The sequence below is a fragment of the Stegodyphus dumicola genome, chromosome 4 (assembly GCF_044657685.1).
Source record: "Stegodyphus dumicola isolate Sdum_Otavi_A_Nest chromosome 4, ASM4465768v1".
NCBI lineage: Eukaryota > Metazoa > Arthropoda > Arachnida > Araneae > Eresidae > Stegodyphus > Stegodyphus dumicola.
Window position 1 is genome coordinate 212,384,362 of NC_140771.1, and position 20,396 is coordinate 212,404,757.

The 20,396-nt window shown below is 33.7% G+C and overlaps 1 protein-coding gene across 4 annotated transcripts; it reads right to left on the reverse strand.

Annotated features, from left to right (window-relative positions):
- Positions 1-4,602: 4,602 nt before the first annotated feature.
- LOC118189488 (uridine diphosphate glucose pyrophosphatase NUDT22-like) lies at positions 4,603-19,599 on the reverse strand. Of its 4 annotated transcripts, none has more exons than XR_015040872.1 (4): positions 18,903-19,599; positions 16,821-17,012; positions 9,620-9,705; positions 4,774-5,014 (listed from the first exon to the last, which is right to left on the reverse strand). XR_015040872.1 is itself a non-coding variant. In XM_085815955.1 (3 exons), exons 1-3 carry the CDS (start codon positions 19,389-19,391, stop codon positions 4,819-4,821), a joined length of 882 nt encoding a protein of 293 aa, XP_085672081.1. In that variant the 5' UTR covers positions 19,392-19,595; the 3' UTR covers positions 4,603-4,818. The 4 variants fall into 4 exon arrangements, 2 of the variants coding, with proteins under 2 accessions (XP_085672081.1, XP_085672082.1); XR_015040873.1 differs by having other exon boundaries at positions 4,952-5,014; positions 16,816-17,012; XM_085815955.1 differs by lacking the exon at positions 9,620-9,705 and having other exon boundaries at positions 4,603-5,014; positions 16,816-17,012; positions 18,903-19,595.
- Between the last annotated feature and the right edge of the window lie 797 nt (positions 19,600-20,396).

Below are 20,396 nucleotides of genomic sequence, written 5' to 3' on the forward strand. Positions count from 1 at the left end.
AGAGAAAACAATTAAAGGATTTAAGATCTGCTTTCTAGAACATCTAGAGATTTAACCGCACATAACTGAAGCAACTTGATATCGGGGATCACTCTCCGATCAAGCAGCATCCCAGGCGACTACCATTCGCAAAACCGGAAGAGGTGGAAAATCTTCTGATGGAGATGCCAGAAAATGACATCATCGGAACCATCCTCAAGTCCATGGGCATCTCCTATAATTCTCGTCCGGAAGAAAGACGGCTCGACAAGATTTTGTGTCGACTACCGGAGACTAAATAATGTCACTAAGAAAGACAATTAGCCCCTTCTTAGGATTGATGGTACTCTAGACACCCTATCAGAATACAAGTGGCTTTCCACTCTGGTCCTCAAGAGGGGATACTGGCAAGTGGAAATTCATCCCGATGATACAGAGAAAACTGTGTTCACAACCAGCCAAGAATTTTGGCAGTTTAAAGTTATGTCATTTGGACTCTGTAACGCCCCTGCAACATTTGAACACCTGATGGAGACAGTGCTTCACTGCCATCTTACGAATCATGGCTTTTCTACCTAGATAACATCATTATAGTGGGCCGTAGTTTCGAGGAACATCTAGAAAATATTAGAAAAGTGTTGCAGAAATTGAAATACGGCAACCTCAAGCTGAGTCCTTCGAAATGCAAGTTCCGCAGTGAAATCACCTACCTGGGGCACACTATCTCCGCCAAAAGTGTCCACACAGATCCAGAGAAGTTGTCGGCAGTTAGGACTGGGAACTACCTGTGGATATTCATCAACTACGGAGCTTCCTGGGACTCTGTACCTGTGACAGATTTGTGAAGGGATTCTCCAACATCGCAAGGCCTTTGTACAAATTAACCGAGAGTAAACAAAAATTCGTATGGACTGAGGAATGCGAAATGTCCTTTAATGAGTTGAAGGCGGCATTAAAATCTACGCCCGCGCTCGCATATCCCTAGACTGACAAATAATTTATATTAGACACAGATGCTAGCAACGAAAAGTGTGGGAGCTGTGCTTTCTCAAATGATTGATGGTCAAGAACGAGTTATAGCCTATTGGAGTAAGTGCTTGTCCAAACCGGAAAGAAATTATTGCGTCACCCGTAAAGAACTGCTCGCTATCGTAAAGGCCATAGAAAATTCTTATTGCGGACCGATCATGTTTCTCTAAGCTGGATTCTGAATTTAAAAAATCCCGAAGGACAGATAGCCAAACGGATTCAAAGACTCCAGGAATATGACTTTGCGATAAAACATCGTAAAGGCTCCTTCCACGGAAATGCGGATGCCTTATCGAAGAAGCCTTGTTCTGCACACTGCAGGCATTGTTCAAAAGCCGAGGCTAAGTAGGGGTTGGCGAATCCTAGCATCCGGCAAATAACATCTTCAATATCAGCCTATACGGATCCGTGGAGTAATTAAAATGTTAGAGGAGACCACTTGGCGGATCCTGAGATTAAGCCAATAAAAAAGCTGAAGGAATTATACAGTACAAAACCCAAGTGGCAGGACATTTCTATCTTCAGTCCTATAACTAAAAGGTATTGGGCTCTCCTCGACTCACTCCACTTCCGAAATGGAGTCTTATATAGACTATGGGAAAGTGACGATGGAACTAATAAGAAATGGCAGCTGCTGCTTCCTCGTAACCGAATACCTGATGTTCTGAAGGAAATATACAGCAGCCCAACAGGAGGGCATTTCGGATATACAAAGACACTAAACAAGGCTCGAGAACACTTCTTCTGGAGTTCGGCGAGAATCGATGTTGATAAGTGATGCTTAGGACCGAACGGACGTAGCCGAGGAAGGCTACAGCGATACAATGAGAATTGTTCTCGACATACTTGAAACTTTTTCAGGGACGGCAGCAAATACATCCTCGTTGTATGGATTATTTTAAGAAGTGGCCGGAAGCATACCCAATTCCAGACCAAGAGGCTGACACGACAGTTGAAGTTCTGTTGCAGAATTGGGTTTCCAGCTTTGGGAACCCCCTTTAGATTCATTCCGACCAAGGCAGAAACTTCACTTCGGCTGTGTTCAAGGGACTGTGCGACTTATTGGAAATCAAGAAAAGGCAGACGACCCCATACATCAGGCAGTCTGATGGCATGGTGGAGAGGTTTAATTGTACAATCCTGAACCACCTCTCGCTCATGGTTCCCAAGAAACAAGAACACTAAGATCGCAAGCTGCCCCTGTTCCTTCTTCCTTGTCGTAGTGCCGTTCACGAGAGCACCAGTTATTCTCTATCCCAGATGCTCTTCGGATGTACATTCTTCGCCTGAAGTACGTGAGACACCTCCAGGCCCGGTTGGAAACTGCACACTGGTTTGCCCGGATCCGAGTCGTCGTAAGGGTGTTTCTCCAAAATTGCAGTCGCATTGGGAGGGTCCCTATACAGTTTTCAACAGACTGAACGACGTCGTGAGACGAATCCGTAAGTCCCCCAATTCCAAATCTAAGGTTGTTCATTTTGACAGATTAGCCCCATACTACGGCCATGGTACGTACTGCTTCTCACTCTTAGGGGTACCCATAATTTTAAAGATGAATTTTCCTGTACTGTGTATAGTTTGCACATAGTTATTTGTAAATAGTGTAAATACTTCATTCTCGTATTTTTGTTTGTCTTCTTTCCTTTTGAAATCGGCTTCTGACCAAGGAAGGCCATCTGCTCAGGAGGTGCAGTCCTTGGGAGGGGGGAAGTGTTACGAAATGCTCAGCCGAGGTAAGATAGCTTCCCCGCAAGGTGGGAAGGCATGGTTGGCATACTTGGCAAGAAATCGCCCATTTGATAACAAAATGTGCGATATGCCATAGCCTTATGGAGAACCTTCTAGGACGAATTTTTACCGATTTGGACCAGAATGTTCTCGAAGGCAGCCGAAAAGCTATATAAACCCTGCCTACACGTGGAGACAGTCAGTCTCTCAGTAGATCAAGTGTCTCGTCTAACAAGTTGATTGTCAGACTAGTGTTGAGAGACTCTCTGTGTATTGCGAGTTAGTGCATCGTCGAGTTTTTCTTAGAGTGTGGTGAGCTCCGAGAACAACTGAACTGAGCCAGGAGCTGTACTCTGGTGCTTTGCCGTGAAGCTGTCTCCAATGTTATAGCTGAGGCTGTGTCACTTATTGTTTCAGTGTGTTAGTCATAGTTTTTGGACGACTGAGAATGTGTTTTTGGAGCTGTCCTGAGTCATACTGGCTTAAAAATTGTGTTTTCGCTCTTCATCAAGTGTTGTCATCAATCACTCCAAATCCACAAACCCATACATAAACGCAACAAAAGTTTAATATAATTCACTTTTGCAAAAAGTAAATACACATAATAACATAATAATAATAACTGATCACAGAACTTAAAATTAATCACTAGACGTAGGATTGACTTTGCCGTCCAACCGGTATAGTGGTTAGCGTCGCTGGCTGCTGCACTCTAAATATGCCACAAGCTGAAAGTCCTCTCGAGGGATTGGTAGTAGGAGAAGGTGGGAAACCCCCGCTCCCCCAGGGGTGTTATCTATCAAAATTGGGGGCAGAAGTGAGCTAAATTGCACAATCACCCATAAGGCGCTCAAGGCTGTTGCCAACCAGTGGCGTGAAATAAGGGTATGCAAAGAATGCCGTCGCATAAGGGCCCAAAGGCTTAGAGGGCCCTTGAATGTCCTGCTGATCTACAATTGTAGTAGTAACTTGTTCTCGCACTAAATGAATTTAAGATCCTACAATATATATATATATATATATATATATATAATAGAATTTGTGTTCTTTAAAATTTCCAGGAGACCTCTGCGTCATATGACACAGTTAGGGGGCTCTTGGAAGCAGACGAAAAAAGCTAAATTCAGTGTTACATACACCAAAACTTCAACTGAATATAAAGCAGAAAGCTATATGCTTTTATTTTGATTCCCTTCTAGAGGAGAGCTTTTGCAATTTTTTATGTCATTTTCAACTTGTCTTGAGAGATTGGATAATTAAGTTAAAATTATTGGAGGAAATAACTTTAAATGAAATGCAGCAAAAAATGTATATAATTTAATAGGTGACATGTAAGGAAGACATGTGTGTCCATATCAATTTTTAACTATTAATCCTAACTTATAAAAAACATTATCAAAATTTTGGCTTCTGGATACCTAAATTTTTTTTTGGGAGGGGCATCAGTATTATAAATTTATTAGGGGGGATAATTTTTTTTTTTTGCATACGGGTCCTAGAGTTCTAGTTATGCCACTGTTGCCAATGACAGCTGTAATCTTGTGCTCCTTGCCACGAGGAATTTTGCGGGCTTGAGCTTACTATATGTGAGACAAATGAGCATCAGCAACAACAACAGGATTGACTTTGGCTGAAATTTTGTTGTTAAAATATTACATTCATTCAGAAATATAAATTAAGTTTATTCTTAGCACATTAATACAAAAAAATTCATATTAATTTTTTAATTTTTTAAAGTTGGGTCAGACTGAGTTAAAGATGTGAAAATCTTCCCAACTTATAGCATCTATTTTTGATGCAAGTAACATTTTATTTTCTCCTTCAATCAACAACATGCTCTACACAATACGAGACAATGAAAAAAGAGAAATAATAAATTATTTATTATTACTAATATTTATGATGTATAGACAGATCATGATTATGTTGTTTAAATAATTCAATCTAACTGTATAAATAAAATCTGATTTGGTTTATGCAAAACATTCTTACTTTATACAACACATTAATTAAATAATACAAATTAAAAACTGAACATAAAAAATAAAATTTTAACTTTATTCATAATCATTTTTTTCTTCTTCAGCCATAAAATATACTTAACAAAATAACAGCACACTTGGCTGCATGTGTAAGTTGGTTACGGAAGTCATCTGATAACTTTTTCTCATCTAATAATTCTGAAAGAGGCACAACTACTAATTCTGATGATTCTTCTGCTTCAGCTTGGGTTTGCTCCAAATATAATAACTGTATTTCTTTGGTTGAAAGTTCGCATCTGTAATATAAAAATGAAAAGCAAAGGCAATAATAGGTCAAGAATAAATTCACACAATAAATGAAAAAATATATATAGTAAGAATGAGTTGTTTTAATGAAAAAAAAATGTTAAAATCACTTCTTTTGATAACAGGCATTTTTTCTAACAACTAAAATGGCAGAAAATGCTAGTTATATTTCCATAAACGGCTCTTTGCAATTTTTTTCATATGTAATGTAAACTAGTTTTTCTTGTAAGTTCTATAAAAAGGAATGTTTATTGAAGACAGATACTTTGGGATGTTTTGTTATATCTAACAGCACTGATCTTTTATTAAACAATTAAATATTTGTCTAAATTTGAAAGCTACTATTCTACATACCAAGATATTTTAAGTTGAATACCATTTTTATGATATGCATATAATGCTCAAGAAGTTAGAATTTTTATGGTACAAGATATAAAAATTAATCCATTTTTTCTTTTTAAATTATGGTATTTCCACGGTCTATTTTCTCATTCACTGAAAATTAGTGGTGATCTCCCAAATTTATACCAATCACTTTGGAGGAAGTTTGAAGGAAGAGATAACTCTTTATTTAGTTAGATTAACATTAATTGTTCTTTATTTAATTATATAATTAACAGACATGAGTTACAGATATATTAAGTAAGAAACATATGAACTCAAGCTTTGAGATTATTTCCATACTTCGCTTACCTCCTCCGTTTATCCAGTCATGAGATATTTTATCTCATGGTATTAGTTTATAATTTAAAATATTTTGCTTTGTTGCATTCTTTAACAATGTAAATATCATCTTAATGAATGAGAGTTTATGAAAACATAGACTAAAATAAATAATTATATAAATTTAGCTATTAAATGCTGTTTCAATACACATCTTCACAAGCGGATCTAAAATCCCGTGCCACTTAGATATCTATGTGGTATTGTGCTGTTCCATGGTGTCTTTTAACACACCATTTAATGAATACTATAATTTCTTAATGCTAGTATAACATTTTAATGCCCCTTAACTTTGAAAATACTGCATTGCTTACTGTTTCATAATAGCACAGTCCCAAATTTTGATAATTTTTTCAAAGTGCAACAGAAAATAGAAGTTCACATACATTTTTCTTATCAAAGACAAAACTGATTTATAGAAGATCAAAACTACATAAAACCACAACAAAGGTATAAGTGTGTTGTGAATCATGTTTACCTGTTATTAGAGCTGAATCAGACTGTTTGATAACAGTTTTTATTTGTTGAAAATAGCTGATGAGAAAATATGTAAGTATCAAAATTATTTTGACATCATATCCAGCTAATCACTGCCAAAAGTTTGCTTTTTTAAGAAACAAATATGATATAAAAATACGTGATTTTCATAGTTATGTATATAAGATAAAAATTGTATACTTATTAATTTTTTCTTATTTTAAAAAACAAATACAGCCAAAAGTCGTTAATCCGGACTCGTCGGGACTTCGGCGATTCCGGATTATAGATCATCAGTTTAAATTTCGTAAGATGGCATGCAGAAATTCTAAAATTAAAAATATGAAACCGTAATTTATGAAATAAAGAACAATTATGATCTAAAAGGGTATCAAAATTTACAAAAAAAAAAAAAAAAAAAAAAAAAAAAAAAAAGCTTAATATTTATTTACTTTATTAAACATTTCTTTCAATGTAAGTTGTTTAAGTTGCTTCGTTTTATGTGATAATACTTTCTCTTTAATTCTAAAAACAGACATAATTTCTTGTTCAGTTACAAAGTTCCGCTGTTCAAGTCCCGTTAATTGCTGTGCCGAGAATACTGACTAACTTGTCAACCGAAATTTTTTCGTTTTCACCAACCTCTCTGTCACATTCTTCATATCTTTATCCATTTTTTGCAGCAATTCCACATTTTGCTTGTTGGACATCGAAACATACTTTCGTTTTGTAGATCCTTTGGAAGTTCCAGCATCGAAAATTCTATTTGACATAATCGAAAGTTCAAGTTTACTTTTATAAAATTGCTCTTATAGTGTGCAAAAAATAATAAGCGCGATCCAATTCGAAGATTAAGGAACAACGCAATCATTAACATTAACTGAAATAGATAATTAGATAATTTTAGCTTACACCGGCCGTTATACATTAAACACGCAGGCGAAAACGTATTCTGCACTTGCGCACACGCATATGCGCAGTAGTCAAGGTCTTACGCAAGTAGGTTAGAATAGAAGGAGGGAAAGTTCAACTCAAATGGTGAAGCTTGGCGGCCATGTTCCTGTTATCGCTGTGACTTGTGCAGGGAATTCTGTAACTGCAATATTTTTTTTTCTTTTCTTTTTGAAGGATTTGAGCTTGTGTTGTATATGGATGCACAAACAGATTTCAAAAAAGATTCCTGGGATTACTATTCACACGTAAGTATTGGTTTTCTTTTTCTTTTCTTTTCTTTTTTTTTTTATGTAATTTGATAACTTAGGTAAAAAATATCACAATGCCATGTTGTTTTCTTTCCAGATGTGAAAAAAAGGACTTAATAATAATCAAAATATGTTAAATACATTTTAATGTTTCTGTTTATAGCTGGCATCTTTGTTCGTTAACATACAATGATGTATGCTAGGATTGAAACTGTATAATTTGAACGTTTTAGGTAATTCGTTTAATAATTTTCATGAAAAGTAAGACACCAATTGTTACTATTTTTATGAATTGTAAGGGTGTCAAACAAAGTAATGCTTTTCTTTATGTATTAATTATTATTTATTTTTAAGTTTTGTGAACTGTTAGGAATATAATTTGTGCATTTGATCAAGATAATCTAACTTTTCTGTTGCAAATTTTTTTTTCATAAATTTGTAAGTAAAATATTTACACAACTGAACATGTGGAAAGATGTATCCAAAAATATAGGTATAATTGAACTTAATTCAAGGCAATTTCTTTGAGATTCATAAATATGAAACGCGCATAAACTGAAATCACTGAATTCACATAAATCTGTTTAATTTTATTAATATTTATTTTTCTTGTTGTTATAAGGTTGTTGGTTGTGAAAAGAATCTATTTAAAAGTTTCATTTAAAAAAAAAAAAAATGCAATCTGTGACTATTTTTTTAGATAATTATCTGCTATTAATTTCAGGTGAAAATTATTTTAAATGTTTTTTTAACAAATTACAGTATTGTGAATAAATCAAAAATATCACTTCTTAAAGAAAAAATTGGAAAGTATAACCAACAAGTTGCTAGTAAAAGCTAAACAAATTCTTGAAATATGCAGAAACATTATTTTTAAAGGCTTTAATGTTATGCACATGCATTTAGATTTCGAACTATTTCTTAATGATTTTCTGTACGTAATAAATTACGGATATCATCTTTATAACTTTAAAACAAAAAACTAACAATAGCGAAGCATTTCATTATAAATTTTACATATTTTTAGTGGAAAATACATGCACGGAACAGCTTAAAAACACGTACATTTCACTACTGTAACGCAATGTTTTGAAGTTACAAACATGGACGCCGCTTGTTTGGTGGAGTTTCATTCCCCGATAGTGGAGGAAACTGCGAACCCTCCCCCCTCCTATTCTAACCTCCTTGGTCTTACGCGCACAAGTAAAACGCCTGTGCGCATGTGCCAACGCGGCGCAGAAAGTTTTTAGCTTTGAGGTCCGGATTATAGATCATTCCGGATTATGGGTGTCCGAATTAACGACTTTTGACTGTATTACACTAAATATTTCAATTTATTTACTCTCAGTATACGAAAATTTCAACTAATAATTTGCAATGAATATAAAACTATTTCAGTTAAGTATCTGTGAAAGCAGAAACTAGAAAAATCTCAGGGGACAATGCATTTTTCATTAAAAAACCTCGTGAACATGTCCGAAAAAGGCATAGGCTAGAAATTTAGCAAAGAAGGGCAAAAATTGGCATGATTATGGAAAATTTTAGAAAGAGGCAGAATCCTATTTATGCAGCTAGATGTGAATCAAAATGTGAGTAATGGGACAGTAGGTGTCTGAAATATTCGTCGAAGTGCAAATTAAATAAAGTATAAAACTATATCATAAAGTTAAATTATAATACTATGTTATGGCATAGTTACAGAAAAAGAGGATAGCAAGTTTAAAGTAAAAAAGAATTCGCCCAAACAATGCTCTTGCTGGGATCTTTTTAGAAAATAATGTGTGTGTATGTAACAGGAAAGAGCCAGAATTACATAATTATTTACATAACACTATAACTACCATTTACTACAACCTACATTTACTATCCTGAATTATTTTCCTCGCACAGTTTAAAATAATCCAATCATTCATTCAATAACGCATCAAGTTTGTGCTCTAAGGATCATAGATCTCAAACAAACTATTAGCAGGTTGTCGTTTTCCTTGCAAATCCCTATTTACATCATTATATAGTAGAGTCATTGAACAACATTAAATCATACAGCCAAATAGGTTCCATGAGAGCTGGAAATTCTTGCAAATTATCTTAATTTTCTGCATGAATGTATATATATGTAATGATAACACAACATATTTGAAGTACTGATGTAGAAACACTGAGACATAAATGCGTAGAAATACTGATAGATACTTTATGCTTAGAGCATCCATCCATTTCGAAGAAGAAGCAGTCAAGCCAGATTAAATTCCTTTTTTGTGGCCACAATTCACTTGGCACTGAAAGCACAAGCAAAAGTGATTCATCAGTTCATAGAAAGAAGGGAGGAAGTTAAAAGTTTCAGTTTTTAGTTTTGGTTTGCAATTTGGTGATTGGTCAAGAGGCATTTGCATTAAGCATTATATAAAATCACATGATTAATTTGAATGACACAGTTTAGACTTATGGCGCTATTTCTAAGATAGAAAGATGAAGTTCCCAAATGAAATAAAAATAAAAAAAGCTATAGTGAATTAAATTTAGAAGTATATATATTCATATTTTCAGTTTCATATTTTTTTATTACATACATACACATATACAGTCAAAGTTGTTAATCCGGACTCGTTGGGACTTCGGCGATTCCGGATTATCGATTTTTCCGGATTATAGATCATCAGTTTAAATATGGTAAGATGGCATGCAGAAATTATAAAATTAAAAATATGAAATCATAATTTATGAAATAAAGAACAATTATGATCTAAGGGTATCAAAATTTACAAAAAAAAAAAGCTTAATATTTATTTGTTTACTTTATTAAACATTTCTTTCAATGTAAGTTGTTTAAGTTGCTTCGTTTTTTATGTGATAATACATTCTCTTTAACTCTATACACAGACATAATTTCTTGTTCAGTTACAAAGTTCTCCTGTTCAAGTCCTATAACTGCTGTGTCTACCGACTAATTTGTCAATTGAAATTTTATCGTTTTCAATAACCTCTGTCACTTTCTTCGCTATCGGAAGCGAATTATAATGACGAGAAATTTGATTTAAATCATATCAAAGACAGAGTACATTGAGATGAAATACTACATTTAGTAAGGAAATATAAGCCAAATAAAATAAAAACATCTGCCCTGAAGATGAGGATAGTGCTGACAGATCAACTTCCAATTCATTGCGCTCCGCCGCGTTAAAGATAAACACAGTTTAGATAAACAAACATTAAAGTTTAGATAAACAAAGGATATGCCTTTATCCATTTTTTGCAGCAATTCCACTTTTTGTTTAATGAACTTCGAAATATACTTTCGCTTTGTAGATCCTTTACATATTAATAAATATATATCAGAAATTTTATTTGACATAATCAAAAGTTCAAGCTTACTTTTATAAAATTGCTCTAACAGTCTGCAAAAAATAATAAGCCGGATCCAATTCGAAGATTAAGGAACTGCGCAATCTGCAACATTAACTGAAATAGATAATTAGATAATTTTAGCTTAGCTTATACCATCTGTTATACATTAAACGCGCACTCGTAAACGTATTTTGCGTACGCGCACAAGCATATTCGCAGCCGTAAAGGTCTTACGTGTCAACGCGACGCATGCGCAGAAAGTTTGTAGGTTTGAGGTCCGGATTATAGATCATTCCGGATTATGGGTGTCCGAATTAACGACTTTTGACTGTATATATATATAATAGAGAGAGAAAGAGATTTAATTACAATTATACATTTGAAAAACAAAATCAAACTTGAACTCTTTATATATAGACAGAGAGATTTAAATGTGTATAATTATATAGTTGAAAAAAAAAATCAAACCTGAATTCTTTACTTAATTGGAAAATTTAAAGGTATGATTGCATATGCTTATGATAAGAATATTATACCTTTGTTGTGACTAATCTCGCTTGTTTAATATACGGCCCATGTAATGCATCATGGCCATGAAGCAAGATTGCACCTGTCATTGGCAAAAGTCTTGGGCATAATACACATTACAATATGACTTTACTCAGTTTCGATATAAGTGAGTATAAGTGAGGCTGATTACAGGCAAATCGTTAGCACTCACAGAGCCAGATGTTCAGTATTAGGAACTGCTGAATTTCCAAGCATGCCCTGCAGAATACAGTGGCGCAAATGTACCAATAATATCTCAGAAGCATAAAAACCAAGGTGAATCATGCAAAATGTGGTCATAAACCAGTACTTGATGAGTGAATTACTCAGAGACTCAATCAAAATTGCATCTATTGAAAGAAACGGAACTTTATACGAGATTTATGGTAGATCTTTAATATAGCTGCTTCATCAAGCATTTGTATAAGGACTGTTCTCTAAAAACTTGCACAATTCAGTTATAACAGCTAACAGCCATATCAGGTTCTACTGCTAAGTGGAAGACATCAGTATCTGTGGCTGTAATTTGCTAAACTGCACCACCATAGAATGGCAAAAGACTGGTCACAGCCACCATAGGTGTCTTCTGGTGCAGTGAATCAAGATGGCAGAGTTCACGAGTGGTGTAAATCATACAAAGCACAGCATCTCTCATGTCCGACAAGGAGTGTACAGGTTAATGGCATCAGTGTAACTGTTATGGGCATATTTTCATCGAGTCTTCTCATCATGCTTTGGATAGATATCTGATGATTTCATACTATGTTACATTGCTGCCTGATCATCTAAAGTTCTTCACGTGCTGGTTTGTTTCCAAAGAACAATGCACTTTTTTACATGGATAATGCATAACCCAACCGGTCAAATACTGTTCATAAGTGGTTCTACAGCCATAACAGTGAGGCTGGAACACCTATCTGGCTTCCAAGGTCACCAGATATGAAGAAGCCTTTTGATCATTTGTGGGACAAGCTGCAATGATTTCATAACTCTCTTGACTCACCACCACAATCTATGGCAGATTTACAACAAAAACTGCAGAATGGTTGGATGGCAATACTGCCATCCCACTGTCAATACCTCTCAAATTCCTTCCCAGGCATACTGCTGCTGTTATACGAGGAAAAGGTGGAAAGACATGATATTGAACAGTGTGTATAGAATTATTCCTTTCAATGGTATTATATACTTCAATGCAAAATAATAACTTTTTTTTACCAAATAAAATCTTTAAAAATGAATAAGACCATTTTACTTTAGTTATTTTATTTTGCAAAAATACTGCAAAAATGAAAAAAAATTTTTAGGCCATTATAGAAATTAGATTTAATATAGTCAATTATGCAAAATGTTACATCTGTTTTGATTTAAGAAAAGAATACAAACTAATACAAACTTATTAAACAGTCTACATTTCTACATTAAATCTACATTTTCAGGGCTGGCATAAGTGGGCCTGCATGCCCTATACCACAGTTGGGCACAAATAAGCTATCTCCTGACAATAGTCAATCAATTTTTATTATGTTTATAAACAGATATACGTGAAAAAAATTATGTATAAAAGTATATAATGATATGGATTTATATTTACAAAATTATGTATAAAAGTATATAACGATATGGATTTATATTTACAAAATTATGTATAAAAGTATATAATGATATGGATTTTTGATAAATGTAAGATCATAATCCAATCACGGAAAGTCAGCCAAAATGAAATACTTCATATTTTAAGCTGTGCACTAAGGGAAAATTAAAACATTTATTTCTAAGGCTTAATGGTGTTCAATGATCTTAGAGTATACACCAGATGGAAAGAAAACAGAACAAATGATGATTATTATACATGGGGCTTTGTCATTTGCAAGAGACAGTGGAAATGAAACCTGAGAAGTTAAGTTTTTGGAAGCAGGAAATTCTACAGATCGTTGTCTACACAAAATGGCAGCTGAATGCTTGAAACATACTGTATGTTAATTAACTAGTTACAATGATTTTCATCTTTATAATAACTTCTTCCTTTCGTATTTCTCCCCAGAATGCAAATTGGCTTTGAAAGTATATAAGCTGAGAGTTTACAATCTTAATACAGAGACAGCTTCTGGCAATCACACTGCGATGTTATAATTCCTACCCAGTTCTACCTAAAAGTGATTATTCTGTTTTTGCATTCTCTTACTAGCTGATTGTTTTATATTACGTGCTGGTAAATAGCTTACTTGTTGAATGTGCAATTTTAGACTCTGTCTGAATTTAACAGACTGCTGTTGTTTAATTTACATCACCACGAGTGTTGGTTTATCTGAAGTACAAGGTCATGCCTTTTATGATTATTATTTATTAGCTGTGACTAAATAAAAAAGTTACTTTGAAATCTTCCTTAGTACTCTGAATTGTTAAGATGTAGTGATAACTCGCTATCTTGTCTAAGTAAGGTGCAGGGCTTAAGTTTAGTTTGCAGATCACTAGTAACCCTACAACTGATGACCAAACGATTTACAAACTATGCCTCAACGCCAACCAACTTTTAGCCTTTTCCCCCAAAAAAGTTTCTCCTGTAGCAGAAAATCTGATTTAAGGCTTTGCTTTCATCATACATACTATGCACACATCAATGAATTTCTGCAAGCACAGCAAAAATGAAGAATAAAGGACTATTCAGAGGACTGAAAACAGCCACCATAAGACAAGGAAAGTCAGCCACAGAAAAGGTTAAGGATACATCAGAGATATGAGAGCAGAGCAAACATGATCAACGTTTACCCTTAAAAGCAAATTTTAGTGCTTTTATGTTCTGTGTAGTTCTTGCTTATTCAATTGAGACATTAGTGATGGAAAAAAAAAAAAAAAAAGTAGATAACTTTATTTTGCAGTTGTGCAAGTTAAATATACATTGTTTGCTTCTTTATCAATGCATTGGGAAATTTTATACGAATTATGATTAATTTAATATTAAACCAATTACCAGACATCAGATGTGAATACAAAATCGAAAGAAATTCAACCTCTATGATATCAACAAGGAGAAATTTATGATGCAGATTTATTCCTTTCTGATTTTGCATGGCATTCTTAATAGGAAATACTATTAGCAAACACCATCAAGATAAAACAATAGATATTTAAATTGTTTTAGAATACTTGAAGGGATTAAAAACATTTTATTAGGATAAATATCAGACTTTTAATTGCAATACTTGATGATGGCAAAAACTTTATGAATATGGTTTGGGGAACTGAAATTTAAATCTGCAATTGAAATTTCATGATAGCAAAAGATATGCTTATTTTAATATCAAGACGAATCTCCACAAATACTACCACAATTCAGATATCATGCAGACATCATTAAAAGAATGTTTTGTGCTACTGAACATGCATAATAATAATTTTAATCTCTTACAGAATTTGTCAGAAATTGATACAGAATATCTATGGAAATACAATTTGGAAAATTTGCTGAAAGATATTTGACTTTACAATGAAAGTATATGCTTTCAAAGATGCTTACAAAGATGAGTTTAAAACTCAAAATACTTTTGACATTTTGAAGTTAAATGCATCTAGAATTTTATTACTTTATAATTTGTATTAAATTTATAACCTGTTGAGGTTGTAAGCGAAGAAAAATTAATTAGAACATGCATGCAAGTACATCACAAGAAAGACATGAATGCTGAATTATTAGCAATTATGTTCTGAATTAGACATAAAAAATTTTTTTATACTTTCATTCAATCTAAAATGTAGAAAGATAAGATAGGAGGATAAATGTAGATCCAGGTGCAAAAGAATTAATTTATTGTTTTAACTAATGACTATACTTGACATTGAAAATGCGACAACAAGAAGGAGTGGCCCAAAAGTGATGAAACTCGGGCAATGGCATCCAGTCACATCCCAAATGTGTTTGATTGGTGAGAGATCAGGAGAAAACGGTGGTCAGAGAAGAATCTGTACACCTTGCACAGCATGCTGGCTGATGCGAACAGTGTGTGCTCAGGCATTATCTCGCTGACAAAAGGCATTGGGCAGTCCCTGAAGGCAGGGGAGTGTCACCGGCTGCAGCACATCATCCATCTACAGTTGGGCCATCATAGTGTCCTGAATACAAAATAAAGGCAACCTAGAATCGTATGCAATTGCACCCCAAACTATGATGATGTGTTGTTACACAGTGGGGCATTCCACAATTGCTGCTGGATTGGGCCTGTCTCCACAATGACGGCACACTTGTAAGCGGGGCAGCTATCAATGCAGAAACAGAAGTGTAACTCATCTGAGAATACGACTCTGTGCCATTCCATTGTCCACATCTACTCAAGTACAGCAACATTGCAGACGCTGGCGTTTATAATGTGGCGTCAAAGGCAGTTTTCTCAATGGCTCAACAGATGCGATGTGTGCAGACCACTAGCCACCAATTTACAGCAAATGGTTCTGCTACATATGGGAAAATCCAGGATGTTTTAAACATGCTGCAGAATGGAGGTGGAAGTGGCTTGTAGGTGTGCCACCATTTGTTCGTGGATGCGTTGATCCACGCATGTTGACGTTACTTTACCTGCACTGGTACCGCTTGAACTCTCCACATTTCCTTGTTGCAACTATTGTCGCCACTGTCAGTGCACTGTGGATTCTTCATAAATGGAAAAAGCTCTTACCAAGTTATAAAATTTATTAAAATTACCAATTTATAAACTTCCAAATCATAAAATGTAATTTTTACTAGTAGATAAAATTAAAACTGAGAAAGAGCTTTAAAAGTTCCAGTGTTTGTTTGACAATTTTTTTTTCCAAAAATAAAATGAGAGAGACAGAAAAGTATCTAAATTCAAAGAGTATATACTATTGCCATTTGAAAAAAATCAGAAACACGGAGAGAGGTTTCCAATCTACATATTACTGTAAAATTTTCATATAACAGATGTGAACACTCTCTCTATTAACGGACAATTTTTGAATCCGTTTGACCCTGGAACTAGGAGACCAACACACTCATTTAGGGACATTTTCTAAGATGGAAGCCTTGGTCTTCTACGTATCAATCAAAGGAAATTTCCATTTTATCTTAATTTTTTTTGGCAATCTATTAAACTCACAGCATGTAACTATGTACATTGGAATCTTTCCCTAGTGGACACTTCACTTCCTAGTGGATTCATCACTAATGCTTTTTTGTCCACTATCAAGGAGAGTTTGCTTGTATTATTAGATTCTTTCTTTAAAGGCTCAGCAGTTTAAGAATTGCTTTCTAAATTGCAGAGCCCTTTAATGGAGGTTCTATTCATATATTATAAGATTTTAACAATTAACACAATCATATAGCAATGAATTATGGTTTGATATATTTGTCCTATTGTTAAATTACTGCACACACACACACACAAAAATCAATACACATACAATTTAACAAACTAATTATATTCACTATAAAAAAAGAATTTTTTATAAAAAAAAGCTTCTTAAAAAATGTAATTTATTTGTACCTTACATAAAATTCCAGTGAAGGCTTTCGGCACGTGTCCGGATTATAAGAAATACCCAGAAGCACAGGATAAGAAAGAGCTTTAATAGGAATATTTATTTCATCCCTTATTTCTTTCAGGACAGATTCAAATAATTCATCGACAATATGAGCAGGTTTGACACATTCCATACGTTCACAAGATGCATTTTTAACTTCCTGTAAGGTTGAAGCATATAATTTTACATTATAAGCAAAATAAAACTTTTAAATACACATTTCTTTGTTATAAATTATGTTCATATTTCTATCTCTCTCTATATATGTATAGGAAAATGGTTAACATTTTAAACTTTTTTTTTACTACGTATCTTCTTTTTATAAACTGCAATTATATCAAATTAGAAACATATTAATTACATACTAGAGGAGATAAAGATGTATCATGTAAAAATTTCATGCAATCTTTTATCTGTTACATATATTCATTAGGAATATCATTTGACAAAAAATTTTAACCACACTCATCAGAAATGCATGTACAGTACAAAGTCCGTAATCCAGACTCGTCGGGACTTCGGCAATTTCGGATTAGGAGTTTTTCCGAATTACAGACCATCAATTTAAATCTGGTAAGATGGCATGCAGAAATTATACAATTATAAATATGAAACCATAATTTATGAAATAAAGAGCAATTATGATCTAAAGGGTATTAAATTAACAAAAAAAGCTTAATATTTGTTTACTTAATTAAACATCTCTTTCAATGTAAGTTGTTTAAGTTGCTTCGTTTTTTGTGCTAATACTTTCTCTTTAATTCTCTCGTCTATAAAATGTTTCTCTTCTCTTTACACACATGCATAGCGGACGTGCACATTAAATGCACATTGTACCATAATTTACAAAATGAATAAAAAAATTACTATACAGTGTAGGATATAGTTTTTCTAATAAAAGTGCAAACTGCAAAAAATTTACATGCTACTCAATATTTTTTAAAAGTACTTACTTCTCTTATTTTCTTAAATAATTTATTTGTTTTTCAGTGCTAATGATACAAAATTGTCTTTAACATTATATGGTATTTCTATGGGATTAAGATTTAGAGCTCAAATCCCAGTCATACTTTCAGAGGATAAAATCATTAAATGCCAGCAATTTGTTATGTTTGGCTCTCACCAAATGGGCTCATGAGCTTTTTCACAGCAAACTGAAAAAAATAGCAGTTATCTCTTTAAAATCCTCTACAAAAGCATACATTCTATGGCAGATAATCCTCACAATAAATAAATAAATAAATAAAAAATCATAAATTATTTAAGTTTTTTGTAAAAGTTATACTAAAAGTAAACAGCAGTTAAACAATGTTGAGTCAATCTTTTTATAGATTTTCCACTATATGATACTACAAGGCACTGTAGTTGGGAATGCATTTTTGAAACAATAGCCACCACAGAAATACCATGTCAAAGCTAGGTCATCTGTCTCGCCCTTGCATTGCAACAACATGATCAATTTAGTTAAGTTTGTTGTAATGGCTGCAGCTGATTTCTGTCATGCCAAAATTTCACTAGTATGCAAATACTAATTTTTTATCAAAAGTCAGGCATATGAACAATCAAAACAACACAAAAGGGAATATATGTCCTGCATGAAAGCAATATAAAAAAGGATACAATGAACAAACCATGGTTCACACTTCATTGTTTAAGTGACACAAACATTCTGCAGAAGGTAGGGATAATCAGATAAATGTTCATAATTAGATAACCAGGAAACATGAGAACAAAAAAACAAGATTCACAGTATGTGTATCTTATGCGAAAACTATTCTTAAAGTATATATGATACTGCTACTGCAAACGGCATCAGCTGTGAAGCAATTACATATAGTGAATTAACTTTCTACGGCAGGCATAGTTCCTGAAATTATTTACTCACATTTAAAATAGCTGATACTTTTTTAAATTTAAAAATCCACCAACATTACCACTGTAAATTAATGGTTATAAACATTTCAATAAACACAAAATAGCAATTATTTGCGAATGATTTGAAAGATAATATATTTCAAATAGAAATTTAAAAATTATATTTTTTAATTACATCAGGTTCTGGATGACCACCAGGACGATCTATACGACCAGGCATTTCAGCACAAGTATTACTTCTACGCATAAATACTATATCGCCGTTTCGAGTTTCTAGTAGAGCACCAACACCTAACGGATTTGCCAAGTATGCCTGAGGATCAGAATAATTAGTCATTCCATCCTTGACAAGTTGCTCGGCATGCGGAGCATAGTTCGTACCGATGAATTCTTTATAATTAGTTATACCTAAAAAACACGTGATCCTCGGGAGTAAGTTGCATATTGTTGGATCTTCAACTTTTAGTCCATAAAACCTAAATTTTGAAGCATTAAACAAATTAACTCCTGTCTTTGATTTTTCTATCCACAATTTTTCAATCGAATGCTGGAAAATCGGATGTGGCTTCATATTATACTTCGGATTACAATGGACTTTGATTAAGTCCTTGGTAAGGCCTTTCCCTGCAACACAGAAAGTCTCTAAACTATCATTTATTTCCATAGCTATAAAATTGGCCAAAGAGCCAAGTAACTGTAGTTTCAGTTTACTTCATTAAAGAAATTTTTAAAGCTTCGGAGTTCATTTAGAAAAGGAAATAAAGTAAAGAGTTCCGTTCATCAATTACAGTTATCCTTCTGCACTAACATATGAAACCAAAACTACGTAAATTAAAACCGCCATTCCGTTCAAAGTAAATTCCAGTTCGGAACTGTGTTGCCATATCTCAAATATTCCTTTTCTCTGCCTTCCTAAATCAGAGTCATGAATTCATAATAAAAGTTACGCAGTAATTTTCACTGAAAACAAATGTTTCTAAATTCAGAACTACTGTATCATATCTTCATTTACCATGTTTAGAATTTTGAATCTCTGTATTCATGTGCATCCTTCAGAGAAAGCATGGATAGAATAACATTACATTTGCACCTACGTGTTAGCTGAGGCGTACGCTGCGGAAAGGTAATCAAACAAACCTCGTCACTTTAACTTTTGGAAGCGTAAAAAGCCTTCAGTTTTTAAGTTGGTCAGCAGGGTTGATCCTGAAAGTCAAGCATATGAATGTTCATACGTAAAAATAGGGCTTAATATCGACCACATTATTTTATGGCTTTGTAAGTTCTTCCCCTGATGTGTAGGGCAAGTGATGAAATCTCGATATACATTTTCCCTCGTAAGATAGTTAGCATTGTCAAAGAGCATAAGTCTACCGAGCGCATTTCTAACGAAATACGATGAGGACGCCCAAGGACTATCTGCCTAAGGGAAGAGATGCTTTCGATGTGAACGATTTGTTGGTGAACGATAATTAGCTGTCTATTTAATAACTGTCGGCCTTCTTTTCTTCTTTTTGAATTCGCTTTCGATTTCAAAGCTATCTGATGTTTTTACGTATGCTGTGGTTGACACCATTATACGTTAAAGCTACTGTTACCCTCACATAAAATTCATTAATTTCTTCTGCTCATTATAAATTACGCCTTTAAAATAAATTATTTGGTTTTGGTT

Bases quoted from the DNA above. Each gene is read 5' to 3' on its own strand.
- LOC118189488 (XM_085815955.1), bottom strand. From the start codon at position 19,391: ATGGAAATAAATGATAGTTTAGAGACTTTCTGTGTTGCAGGGAAAGGC. The intron at 17,013-18,902 runs GTAATTAAAAAA...TCAACCTTACAG, and splicing joins GTGGTCATCCAGAACCTGAT to GAAGTTAAAAATGCATCTTG. The intron at 5,015-16,815 runs GTACAAATAAAT...TTTATATTACAG, and splicing joins TCACTGGAATTTTATGTAAG to ATGCGAACTTTCAACCAAAG.